This window comes from Hypanus sabinus, chromosome 4 (genome assembly GCF_030144855.1).
Source record: "Hypanus sabinus isolate sHypSab1 chromosome 4, sHypSab1.hap1, whole genome shotgun sequence".
Classification (NCBI taxonomy): domain Eukaryota; kingdom Metazoa; phylum Chordata; class Chondrichthyes; order Myliobatiformes; family Dasyatidae; genus Hypanus; species Hypanus sabinus.
In genome coordinates, this window is record NC_082709.1 from 155,098,971 (window position 1) to 155,113,150 (window position 14,180).

The 14,180-nt window shown below is 36.3% G+C and overlaps 1 protein-coding gene across 1 annotated transcript in view; it reads left to right on the forward strand.

Annotated features, from left to right (window-relative positions):
• The window catches only part of LOC132393371 (uncharacterized), a 37,105-nt gene extending 24,385 nt beyond the window's left edge, over positions 1–12,720 (forward strand). Inside the window, exons 5-11 of the mRNA XM_059968493.1 lie at positions 1,848–1,909; positions 3,511–3,615; positions 5,189–5,279; positions 7,897–9,281; positions 9,410–9,467; positions 10,651–10,723; positions 12,234–12,720. Of these exons, the coding sequence (XP_059824476.1) occupies positions 1,848–1,909; positions 3,511–3,615; positions 5,189–5,279; positions 7,897–9,281; positions 9,410–9,467; positions 10,651–10,723; positions 12,234–12,270 (1,811 nt within the window). The 3' untranslated portion in view covers positions 12,271–12,720. The remainder of the gene's footprint in view (positions 1–1,847; positions 1,910–3,510; positions 3,616–5,188; positions 5,280–7,896; positions 9,282–9,409; positions 9,468–10,650; positions 10,724–12,233) is intronic.
• The last annotated feature ends 1,460 nt before the right edge of the window (positions 12,721–14,180 follow it).

The following is a 14,180-nucleotide window of genomic DNA, read 5'->3' on the forward strand; positions in this document are numbered from 1 at the left end:
GGCAGAAACAATAGTGTCTTTTAAGAGACTCCTGGATAAGTACGTGGAACTTAAAAAAAAGAGAGGGCTATGGGTAACCCTAGGTAATTTCTCAGGTAAGGACATGTTCAACACAGCTTTGTGGGCCGAAGGGCATGAATTGTGCTGTAGGTTTTCTGTATTTCTATGTTTCTTTCATTGGAATATATTGTTCACAATTCCCAAATTGCAACTCACTCAGTCTTTAATTTACAAAATCTTGCCACTTGGCTATTTCCATTGAACTATAATTTCAAGCTTATTTTTACTTATCCAAGCTGCTTCACACATGCTATTAAATGAACATTCCAATTTGCAATTTTAATCTGGTGTCTAGACCTTGTATTTTTCAAGTGATCTCTGTTATTCCAACTCCCTTTTATACTTTTTGTGTAGTCATTAACACTTTGATTCTTAGTTTAGTTTGACCTGTAAATCTGGGCATTGTACTTTTCCACCTCATTTGTTGGTATTGAAAAGATAGAGCTTTGTTAAGTGTTTGTTTGTTTGACACATTCTCATCTAGCCTCTTGATCTATAAACTCCTGTCATCTTCCCAGAATGAATGATAAACATTTGAAATGCTTGGCTAAGAGTGTGTTGACTGGCTCAAGTTTTTAGCAATTTTTCAGGAAATACCTGATCTATATTCTTTTGCATGTTTCCACTTCTTCCAGCCCCCAAATGTTTGTGTTGATATGGCTTTGTAGGAAGTTCCCACCATGTCTTTGAGTATGGTACAGACTGAATACCCCTTATCTGAAATGCTTGGGACAGAAAGTGTTTTGGATTTCAGATCTTGGAATATATGATCAGATAGCTTGGGATCTCCATCATTTCCAACTCTGGAACTTATGTGCTAACAGTAAATTGTCTTTGTCTTGTACTTCTTCATCACACACGATTTCTTAACAGTAAAAGTTATTACATACCATTAATATAATGAAAGTATAATTTGTGCAGGGGAACAACAGCATCAGGAGAATGCCACATCAGCTGTTGAGCAACAAACAATGGCCGGCTTTCAGTCTCTACCTATGATTCTGTGTTTTGATGAAAAGGTTACTGTAACACTATTTATTTTGGGTTTCAGTTAAGGTATAAAACTATCAGCATTGTAGACTTGTTAGATTTTCATCAGCGATAATCTCGGCAAACTCAATTTTCTACTGCCTTTGTGATCAGTAGATGCTTTAGAATTTAATGCTGTGCCTTTTGTTACATCAGCCAAATTGCAGCATATTCACAATCACCTTCAATTTTCAATTTGTTGCGATAGATCTTCGCTTATTTCCTGATCAGCGTACTGTCCAGTGGCATATGTTCACTCTGACACTGGTGAATTGAATCACAATCAAGATGTTCAGTTTTCACTTTATGCAGTGTTTTTCTAATTTTTATTAACTGCTGTTCCTTACACATGTGAAGTCACTTCTCAAAAATGCACAAAGCTTGGAACCTTCCCAGCAGCTTGTTGAATTTTCTATTTGTGACATCATGCTGTGCTGAAAAAAATTAAAGATTCCAGGCGTTTTCAGATTTTGGAATTTCAGATAAGTGGTACTCAACCTGTATTTGCAAACTTGGCATGTTGGTTAGCAATTAAATACGTTTTCAATCACCATAACTTAAATAATATGAAATAATTTGTTTGCTGATTGGCTTTCTATTTTCTTCAAGCTATCTAAATTGGAATTTTAAAAAAGTCATAATCTCTGGATATCTGAACAATTCATGAAAGGCATGGCAGCAGTAAGGTAATAAGTAAATATAAGCCTGTTAAATTTTGCATATATTCAAAGGGGATAAAAATGTCTTTTTACTAACAGGTCAAGTGGGTCAGGCTACTGAAGTTTTGAAGGATGGCCAGTACACTGGAAGTGTATCTAAGGTGCAGTAGCTATCTCAAAATATCTTGCATGAAATACAATTTAAAAAAATAATAATAACTAAATAAATCAAATGCATGACATTTGTGAAAATGATCCTCAGTAGCAATGTGTGTATGTAAAATAAATGTCGCTATTTAATGTCATGTTGATACATTAATGTTAGCTCTTAACCTTTGAAGCTTAACGAGCAGAAGTTCATTTGTTGAAATGAATTTACAATGAGGCACATGCTAATATGATGTACTTTATGGGGTATTCGCTGTAGCATTCTTCTACATTTTCTTTGTTTTTTTTATTTCCAATCTAAAGAATAATATAAAATTTGAGGGTGTCATCTATTAAAAGGTCATTGAATATCCAGTACTTAAACAGCTTGGTTTTTCACTGATAGATTTGTACAAAATGCCAAAGACAAATTTGCTTTTAAATAAACCTCTTCAATCGTATACACAATTGGTTCCAACAAGCAGTAATGTGATAATGATCAGAAAATCTGAATTACCAATGTTGATTGAAGGTTTAAACAAAACAATGAGTAGTGCATTGGGAGAGCCTGCCTCCTGTTAAATATTACCATTGTCCAAAAGTGGCAACTCTGATGCAGTGTCCTGCACGAGTGCAACCATTCAGGTGAGCACAGGATGAAAGCATACAGAACATAACTTCCTTTACTTCAGACCAGAATTCTGTATTATCAGTGACGTCCTTGATGTCTAATTCAACAAAAGCTTCCCTCTACATTACAAGTGTCAGGGAGAAAAAACAAGTTAGTTGCTAATTTGTTTGATGTCTCTGTGCTCAATGTGGAAGTCCCAATATCGAGCAATATCATTAAAGGAGTTAACATACGAGGAGCATTTGGCAGCTTTGGGCCTGTATTCACTAGAATTTAGAGGAATGCGTGGGGATCTCATTGAAACTGACCAAATGTTGAACTGACTAGGTAAGGTGGATTTGGAGAGGATGTTTCCTGTGATGGGGGTATCCAGAACAAGAAGGCACAGCCTCGACATTGTGGGGTGACCTTTTAGAACAGAAGTATGGAAGAATTTTTTTAAGCCAAAGAGTGGGGAATCTGTGGAATGCCCTGCCACAGACTGCGGTAGAAGCCAAGTCTGTAGGTATGCTCAAAGCAGAAATTGATTAATTACTGATTGGTTTGGGCATCAAGAGATATGGAGATATGGTTGTGTGGGATCCAGGATCAGCCATGATGAAACGGTGGAACAGACTTGATGGGCTGAATGACCTAATTCTGGTCCTATGTTTTATGGTCTTAAGAGACTACTAGACAGGTAGATGGAGGAATTTAAGGTGGAGGGTTATATGGGAGGCAGAGTTTAAGGGTCGGCACAACATTGTGGGCTGAATGGCCTTACTGTGCTGTATTGTTCTTTGTTCTTTATGATTATACCAATTTTGCAAATTTTAAAAGGGTGTAGATTCAACTAGGTAATTCTTCATTTAAATATTGGCAGACATTTTTAGTTATGTCTATATTTAATTGCCTTGTGAACATTTTAACATCACAATTGTATTTGATAGAAGTGTTACAAATCAAGTTGAAATTTATAAGGGTAATTTTTTTTTATATATCTAGTTGCAAACCAGTGTCTCTATGGGAGACATGAATGTGGGTGATAAATATGAGATAGATGTTGACATGCTGGCTGCTAGCAACTCAAATCTTGGGGAGCAAGTTGTGGTGAGTGTATTTCTGTGTATATTGGGGAAGTAATGGCAAGTAAGCATTGTGTAAAGAGAAGCATCAAGATGTGTTTTCTCAAACAAATTGTATGAGTAGATGACTATCTTTATTTTGTTATAGAGTTTAATTTTTTTTATAAGAACTTAATTCCGTGTATCCCTCTTTGTGACAGGAACCATTATCCAAATGTACAAATCAATCTGACTTTCCCAAGAGAACAAATGGACTTCACAGTCTAAAATGATTCCACTTTGTTGGGCTGTACCACCATTTTATTAATAACATCCTTTGTGCTTCTATTTTAAAACAATTTTCTGATTTTAATTCATGTGATTTTGTAAAGCATTTTGATTTGTAATGAATACAACAGTTCTGTTGCACTATTTACATTGTCAACCTTAATCCATTTTAAAATAATACCTTTTCCTGCATTTATTTGAAGAAAACAAGTAATCATTTGGTAAATCTCCTTGTTTGCACTGGAATACATTTAGTATGTTTAAAATTTGTTAAAATTTGTTCCCAGTTAATAATTAAGGTTTGCTTTTACAAAATAATTATATTCTGGTAATTTTCATATGCTTAATCTGATTGCGACAGCTACAGATGAGATTTACTAGATTGGTTCCGAGGATAATAATGACAATTAGAGTGCAGACGCTGGGATTCATTTAGGAATAAAAGGACAAAGAGAAGATCTAGTAGTTGTTAAAATTAAGGAATTTTAGATTTGATAATAAAAAGTTGGTGATCAGAAAAAATGAATTTGTGAATGACAGTCATGCCAGAGGTGAGATGAGGAAAATATTTTGGTAATGCAAGGTGGAAGAAACATTCAGTGATGGCTTTTGAATGGTAATTGGGTAAATACTTCAAAGATATTATTATATTAGATTTTGGCAGGGATGGAACTTACTAGATTGCTTTCTGAATAAGAACTAAATAGCATCTCATTTTTGTCTATAAGATTCTTCCTACCATTCTTCTAAAGTATTGAGAAGTATGTTGCTTTCTTGGGTGAAAGGCATATTTGAGGTGAAAGTTATATGTTAAGTTTGCGTGTTTTAAAATAATTCAAGCCACAATATTGGCAACAAATAATGCAGGAATGATATGAAAATGCCTTAAAATACACTTTGAGAGCTGCCTGCTAAAGTACTGGGTTGGGCAGGTGGAAATTTATTGATTTGCGCTCTAGAGTTGAAAAAAATGAGAAGTGAACCATTAAAACTCTGAATTCAATTCTTGTAGGGCTTGGCAGATGAAGTTTCCTCTGGCCAGATCACCAAGTGTCCAGGGTTGCTGTCTCAAGATGCATTATCCATTCTTTGGATATTGGGGCAATTGAGGAATATGGGATTAATACTCAAGTAATGTTGAAGTAAAACAAAATCTAATATTGTTTTAAAAGGTGATGCAGGCACTTGGAATGAAATGGCTACCTGTTCTGCTTCCTATGAAGTTACACCAACTTGCACTGTTGGGAGCAGTTGATCCATGGAAAGTCATGTAATTCATTTTGCCATTAGCATAAGTACGAAATAATTTAAAGTATTACATCTCATTAAAGGTGGAATGTGTTGGGAAGACTAAAGACAATCCATTGATCACATTTACATCCTCGTCAAATTTGAAAATTGGATCATCACCTAATTTTCATGGTACGTATGTTATTCTAAGTGTGTCACTACCACCAAAAATTTTAGTTCTAAGTAATATTCATATTTTAAGTTTTCTCTTTGGTTTAGATTACTTTGTAATTAATTTTCAGAAATTTTCATGTGAATTCAATACCTTTAACACTAATGCTTGTGCAGAAAGGAACCCTGCACATTAAAACAAATGTGTGGTTGTGTTTTTGGATTATTTTTCGGTGCTAACCATTCCCATAAATGGTTTAGGTATCATGAATTCAAATGAGTTGTTGTACACACACTATGAAACTATAAATGATTGTATGGTAGTGGGGCCCCTAGTGGATTGAAATGAAGACTACCTTCCATATTTTTTTGAAAGTGTACTGAAAAATAATCATTAAAAATAAATACTTGTAAAGTAAACAGTTTTATTTCAGAGAACATGGAAATATTCTGGGTAGCAATCATGTTGAGCTTCTGTCAATTTTGACTCTGGCATTAAAATGAACTTTTTAAAAATACACTTTTTGAAGATAATTTTAGATACTTTTGAGGCAGTTTGTTCGACAGCAAGGACTCTTCCTTTCTGTTGAAAATATTTTTACACTTAAAACATTATAAAAATAAGGGTGAAGAGAGTAAGCCTTAGTTATCTAAATCTTGCTCTCCCACCGTTACTGTCCTTGCTTTTAACTGGAATATACTTCAGTTGAGCACAGTGTAAATTTTCTTTGAAACTCTTCCACTGTTCCTCAACTATCGCACAATATAGTCTGTGTTCCCAGTCTATGCTACCTGCTCTTCCTTCTCCCTTTGTAGTCTTGCTTGTTTAGGCATAGATGGATCAATCTGTTGCACTCTGCATTTGTATGAGAGATTCAGTCATATTGTGATCACTGTTTCCAAGTGGATTCCTAACTAGAAGATAGTTAATTTTGCCTGTCTTATTGTACAGAACCAGATCTAAGATATCATTTCCACTTGATCTTCACTGACATGCTATTCAAGAAAGCAATCATGGTTACATTCTGTGAAGTCTTCCTTAAGGATGCCTTGACCAACTTGATTTGCCCAATCTAAGTGCAAGTGATAGTTTCCTCCTCACCCCCCATTCCATTCTTACTTGCATCACAGATATGTGATTTATTGCATGTGCCACTGTAATATTATTTTATGGCTTAAGGATAACTCCCACCAGATCAGGGTTCAATTTCCACAACTATAAGGAGTTTGCATGTTCTCCCCGTGACACCATGGATTTCCTCCAGCTGCGCCAGGTTCCTTCCTCACTCCGAAGACGGGGTTAGTAAATTGTGGGCATGTTACGTTGGCACTGGAAGCACGGCGACACTTGGGAACTGCTCCCAGCACGTCCTCAGACTCTGCTGGTCGTCGATACAAACAAGACCTTTTTTTGTGTTTTGATGTGCATATGACAAATAAAGCTAATCTTGGATTTTTAATTTCTGATCATCTCTACCCCACAAGCATTGTTTCTTTAATGGCTACTAAATCATACCCTTTTTCTACTGATTTGTGCCACAAATTCACTGGCCTTGTTTTTAATACTACAGGCATTTAGATAAAGTGCTCTTCCACTCATTGTCCTTTTAGTATTTAATAGCCTTTGTGTCTTTTGCATTTGACTTTTATATACGCCCTTCTCACTAACTTTTGCTTTAATCTCTGCATTACCTCTCTCTGTCTTTCTGCCTGAGTACCCACCCCTGCCATATTAATAGATATGCTCCCTACAGCGCTAGCAAACAATGCTCCAGGGCATTAATCCTGGTCCTGTACTGGTGAAGACTATCTGATTTTTGCATTGGCCCCAGGTGTAGACAGACCTATCCCAGAACCATTTCCAATGCCCCAGGAATCTGAAACCCTCCGTCCTTGCATTCACTGCTTGAGCCAAAAATTCATGCTAATTCTGTTGCAGTTCCTGCTCTGACTAGCCTGTGGCATGGGCAGCAATCCTAAGATTATTCCCTCTTGAAGTCTTAAATTTTAGTGTATCTCTTAGATCTCTTAATTCAGTTTCTGTCTCCCCTTAAGAATGCCCTGCAGCATCTCCTGAGAACATCATAAGATTTGGTTCTTGGCTCTTTAACTAGTTTATTTTAGATACTCATTCTGAATAGCTTCTACTACGTGTTAAGTCTATTTTACAAATCGGTATGAATCCTGCTAAACCTGATTCTGTTATATTCATCATGATTTAATCTTTATCCAGCATACACAGATCTGGAAATTGTACGTGCTTTGTTTCTGGCTACTCATTCTAATTCAGCTTTCGTTCTCAATGCTCCCAAGTGTTTTCATGTGCTTTTTCAATAGATTGTAGAAGATTAATTTCCTATTTCTTGCATCTGCCAAGCACACTAATTATTTTATCTGCATTCAAATCATTTGTTGAGCTTGCACTGGCTTACAAGTGAAATGTATTTATCAAATCTTTTCTATTCTCAAAACATTTTGTTTTGTTAGTGAAAATATTTATATTCATAGCATGTTAGTTAGTGTTTCTACAAGATTGTTGAGCTTGACCTATTGTTTTTAACATTAGATACAGAATTTAATAGATATTAAAGTTATTTTATGTGTGTTGATCTAAAGTCATTAATTTCTTTATCTCTAGACTGCAATGATGGCCTTAAGGATACGATCTCCAAAGAATTAAATCTTTCTTCAAATTCTCATTGTGGTGACAAAGATAATTCAAAGATAGTAGCCTTGACCTCTAGCCAAATGCCAGCCAAGCCACTTTGCATACCTAGTAACGTAGAACTTGATTTGCATAAGTTTGAGGATAGTAGTTGTGATACAATGAATTTGGAAGAAACCACACCTACTCGTGTTGATCAAACTCTACTGGAAAGTCCCAATGATTCTTCGGGTTTAAGTAACACAACGCTTATTGATGTTTATCCAAGTATGGTAGCTTCAATGAGTAACTTGCTTGATCGCACCTACAAGAAAGAGGCTGCGTTAAGGTTAATACAACGTTATCGATATTTCCAGTTCAATGTGTGTAAATCAAAGGCAAACACAACTCAAAATGGAATAAAGGTCAAAGTCAGGATCGATGGCCTGAAGTTAAAGAGGCTAAGAGGTCATTCTGTTTTAAGATTAAAGACCTGTGATGGAGTCAGACAAATGCAGAACAAAGCAATTTCTCCAAAAAGTTCCAAAACCTTGCAAGGTAATCTGGACGCAAATTTTTCCCTTGCTGCTAATGTATCTCCGAGGACTGTGCTACAAACAAATTTAACATCAGAAACTGTTGGTTCCAAATTTGGAAATTTGTATGATAGTTCAGCTTGTTGCCAGCCACTACCAGTAAGCCCTTGCAATCCTCAAAGTCCAGTTGAAGTTGCAAATTACTGCAGCACAAGGAACACTAATGTATCCCCTTTGAATGGGTCAGCTTGGACTAACTCCAGTAGCTTAAAATCATTGAGTTCAAAATCCAGTGTAGCAACGGTGGAATCGCCAAGTCCAAGAATCAACGTTAATCATTTGCAAAATGCAGAACAATGGCCAGTGAACAACAGTACAGTTACACAACCAGATACTGTAGTGGCAAAATGCAGCCGATCACCATTTGAAAGGTTTTTGTGCTCAGCTAACACTCCCTGCAGTAGTAAACAGAGGCATTCTATTTCCTCTGCTCCTGTTCCAACCAAACTTTGTTCTGTACAAAGCTTACTTAAACCAAACAAAACAGATGCATTTGAATCACTGTATCAAAACTTGGTTCAGAATTCAATCTGCCTTTCAGCCTCAATGGCACATCCCAGTATATTAAATGTCCATTCCGTTCCCAGAAGAGAAATAGCATCAGTGAGCTTGGTTACCTGCTTACCATCCCTGTCATCGAGGAAACGGGTTGTGTGTACTGACCAAACAAAGGAAACTTCACGAGTGCCGCTGAAGAGATTTCGCTCCTGTCCAGAGTCTTCAAGTACGGCTCGGGAATACCACTGTACACTGTATTCTCCAAGAAGCAAGCAAAATAAAGAGGTGCTGTGGATTGTCCTGTGTTCTGTGCATAACTGTTGTATCAATGTTGCAATTGATGGTGCACATAATAACTTTGGAGATGTCTTGTTCAATTCTGTTTACACTGTTGCACTTTTTGCATTCTCCAGAAAATCGCTGCAGATGTGTTTATTAAATGGGAAAATAATAGACCATATTCCAATTCTGGTATGTATCAATTTGATAATCCAGTTCTGGTAGTTATTTTTTGTTCACATAATAGAATTACTTTGCACATAGGAGATTGACTTCCTTCAGATAGGCTGAAATATTAAGGGAGAAACTACAGTATTTGTAATATTGTAGTATGAATTCAATCCTGTGACCTCTTTAGTTACAAAATTATTTTGATCACAGAATACAAAATGTTGCTTTTCTTTCCAGTTCTGTGCTTAAGCCCTGCAGGGCTGCCAGAATCTGTCACAATGCCAGAATGAGACTTTGATGAACATTCAGACATACCTGCATTTGCTCTATCGCTACAACCAGCTCAGTTAAAACTCACTGGTAGTATTAGTGCCTCTGCTACTGGTCTCAAGAATTTACCATTACTTGGTTGTGTTGTTTTCCCCTTTTAATGTACATCTTCAGAGCTCTTCTTCCAGGCAGTTTTTTTTTTACTTTTGGTGTGCCACCTAACCCAACGTTACTGTGGGGTTGCATTCCTAGGAAATGGTCCATAACTCTTGGTAACATGAAACTGTGCCATATGCACATGCATCAAGAAAAGCAAGTGGGAAAAATAAATATATTTTCTTTTCACAAAATCCATATCACTACCAGAAAATTTTGAGATTTGTGAATTCTGTGAGGGTGAATTTCCATTTCCCAAGCAGCCATGGCATGGATTTCTCCTGTATTTGATTTTTGGACTTGCGTCCTTAATAATTCTTAAAAGACTACTACAATGTTAATAGTTTGGTTTGAATATCTTCAAATTGATGTTTAGATAATAAACTTAAAATTGTATGGAGAAAATGCATTTTGTGTTGGATATTATAATAATTAGTTAAGCATCCTTTAAACTCTAAAAGTAATAAATGGTCTAGCAGAATTTGCCAGAGAACTCTAGGCCATGAGTTCGTTTATCATTGAGGAAATGTACTACTGGATGGAATTACGAGACAAAAGCAATCGAGGGTTAAACTTATTTAAATCTAGTAGTAGACAAATTGACACATCTTAAGTTAACAAGTTTATAAACTCTTTTCTGGTTAAAGTAAACATTTTAACTAGCATTGTAAACAATGCACATCCATGGTTGTTCTTCAAGAAAAGTTCCCAATTGCATTTGTTTTCTTAAATTAAGTTGTTTTAGTTGGAAAATTATTATCTTTTTGTTTGTTTACAGCTACTGTTTTACCTGTAATAAATAGCTCTGGAAACACTGTGAGCTTACGTTTATCACCTCAACTTCACAACAGGTATGCAATGAAGTAGTTCTTTTATTGTACATTGTAATTGGCCTGCTATCTTTGAAGAAAATAGTTTTTATAGAAAGTAGGCATATGATTTTGAAACTTTGAGAAAGATTTTATTACATTCAAAGTCAAGCAGAAAATACTGGAAATACTTGGTCAGATAATGTCTGTAAAGCTAGAAACACAATTAGCATTTCAGGTAAATGCTCCTTCAGTAGAACTGGAAAAGGGAGAAAACGAGCACGTTAAGTAGTAAAGGGGAGGGATAGTGATGACACCAGAATTTGTGATATTATGAGACTAAGGTTGTCCATGTGATTTGTGCTGTTATGTATGGATGATGAATACATATTAATCGTAGCTGATCAAATTGGGGGAGGTGTATGAGGGAGATATAGTGGCTGGATTTTGGAACTGTGCTGGGATTATGAAAGGCAGACTAGTATTTGCTGGAACGTTGGAAATGCCCAACAGATCAAGTAAAACCTATGGCGGAGAAAAGCTGAGTTGATAGTACAGACTTTGCATCAGCTTCTGATTTAACTAGTAATACAATAAATGCCCATGATATGGCAGTAAATTGTTGAATTCAGTATTGAGCTCAGAGTATCAACATGTCTGAGTGGAAAATGAGTTGTTTCATAGGAATGGTGTGGGAGGTTGCAGTTTGAAGTCAGAGCAGTACTGAGAATTAAAATGGCAAATGGCTGGAAGCTCAGGTTCACCACTGTGGACTGAATTGAAAGTTCTTGCAGCGATCACCAAAGCTACCTCTGGTTTCAGTGGAGACACTGCCCATGGACACAAAGTATAACATATGGAGTTGGAAGAATTGCAAGTCATTTGCTGCCTTACCTGAAAGACATTTGGATGCCTGGAATAGTGAGAAGAGGTAGAGAAACAGTAAAGTAACAAACCATTCCAGCCCAACAAGCCTGCACTGCCAAATTACACCCATGTGACCAATTAATCTACTAACCCATACGCCTTTGGGATACGAGAGGAAACCAGCGCACTCGTAGGAGGCCCAGGTGATCTCAGGGAAAAAGTATATACTCCTTACAGACAACGGTAGCATTGAACCCAGTTACCAGTGCTCTAATCGTGTTACACTAACTGGTATGCTACCATGCAGTCTCTCTTTTCCATATTTGTAACTTTACATATATTTCTTTTCTCATTTTTCTCTGGAACAATCTTTGACCTGAAATATCATCTTTCTTTTTCCATTTGATATTGCCTGCCCTCTGAGTATTTCTAGCATTTTCTGTTTTTATTTCATTTTTGAGTTTTCCAAATTTGTTTTTCAAGTGCTGCTAATTGAATGGCTTTCTATTAAAATATATTATTTAATGTTTTAAACACTTTGTCTATAACAACAAAGTGGAACTGTGGGGCTTTTTTTTAAAAAAAAAAAGAAACTTGAGTGGATGATTGGATTCTCCTCAGAAAATAGCTTGAATGCTTGTCAGATATTATTTTGCAAATAATTCCCTTTTTATCTTTTTAACAGAGTATGTAGAAAACTGGACTACAGTATAACAAAATGAACACGGCATTATGAACTACCGTAACTTCATAATGAGAAACCTCTTCAATGTTAACCTAAGCTTATTGTTAAATGTGTCTGCCTGTGTTATCTAATAATGTTTTCCACTATTATAAGTGAATTTAGAAGAAACTGTTTCATTCTGCACTTCTCTGGAAGGGTGGTACAAGCTCATTTATACCGGGGAGGGCAGATAACTAGCCAAACAGTAATTTTTTTGTCTGTACCAGTTAATGAATATAAATGCTGCTTGGTGATACATTTTAAACCTTTGACTTAGTACTGACAAAATGTAAACCATGTTGCAAAATCTGTTTAGTTATTTTATTTAAATATTTAGAGTCTAAAATGAGTATCAACTTATTTTCTCTTTAAAATATGGTCATACCAAGTTAATATTGCATTCCATCTGTATTTCAAGATTTTAGTAAATAATATTACAGCTAAAATATCTCCCCATTTGTTAAGTTTTTTATATTGAATTTTATGCAATAATTGTTTGTTAGTACACAAATTGCCTTTCTACTGAATTATTAAAATATCATGTGTTTAATGATTTTGCAAAAGTCTTATCTTTGCCCAAATATTTAACTTGTGGATAACAGTTCTGGCATCCAGGCCCAAGATGACCCTGAGCAAAAATAGAAGAATCATTGAGAGATATTTCTCCTGTTTCAGGATATGAATAGTACTTAAACAACAAATACACAGAACCTAGCATAGAACAGTACAGCACAGAAAAAGGCCCTTCAGCATACATTGTCTTTTCCAAACATAATGCCAAATTAAACTGACCTCTTCTACCTGTATGTGAACCATATCCCACCATTCTCTGCATATTCCTGTGCTGAAAGCCTCTTAAATGCTACTCATATCTGCTTATACCAGTATCACTGCGTTAAACAAAAAAAATTGCCTCACATGTCCTTTAAATTTTTCCCCTCTCACTTTCAATGCTTGTTTGTCAATATTTGATATTTCTACCAAAAATTTGCCTCTGCCCACCCGCGCCCCCCAGTGATTTAATCTTTCATACCCCTTGTTGATCAGAGTTCAATAATCCTATCGGTCTGGATTGAGTGTAGACACTTCTCTAGATGGGCAATCTATGTATTGTTTCAGAAACCATAGTGCAGGCGGTTCCAGTGACATTATTGTCCACAATGGCAGCTTAAGTCAATAGCTGCTCCAGAAAAACATATTTTGCCCCATCAATCCATCAAAAACAAGATCTTTCAAAAAAAAACTGAATTGATAATGGGTGCAAGAATGGAGATTTTGAAGAAGCATCACTGCGGAGCCTATGGATGAGGGGGTGCAGCGAGCGGCTCTCCTACCCAAACACATGGTAGTGAGGCTGACGATGGGCCTTGTTCAGGCGAAGCGGCAAATATAAAAATTCTGGAAGAGATATGGGAGCTCCACAAAGATGTAAAACAGCAACTAAATGATATTAAGTCAGAGCTTGCCAACATCAATCAAAAAATATCAGTGGCAGAGACACAAATTCAGAAGTTGGAAGATAGTGTGCAAAACGTGGAACGGATACTAAGTAAGACGATAAAAATATTAAATCAACAAGAAGTAAACTGCTTGACCAGGAGGGAAGATCGCAGCAGAAAAATATCTATATACAATGTTCCTGAAGGAACGGAGGGTTTGTCTATGATGGAGTTTGTACGAAAGTTGCTGCGGGACGAGCTGGAGATTCCTTCGACTATGAAGCTTGAAATTGAGAGGGCACATCGTGCGCTCGCCCCGTGGCCTACTGGAGACAGAGAGATAAGCCACGCTCAATAGTAATTAGATTCCTTCGATACAATACCAAGGCGGAGATTCTACGAAGGGCCTGAGGTAAGAAGAGGGTGTTTTTGGATGGGAAATTAATATATTTTGATTAAGATTACCCCC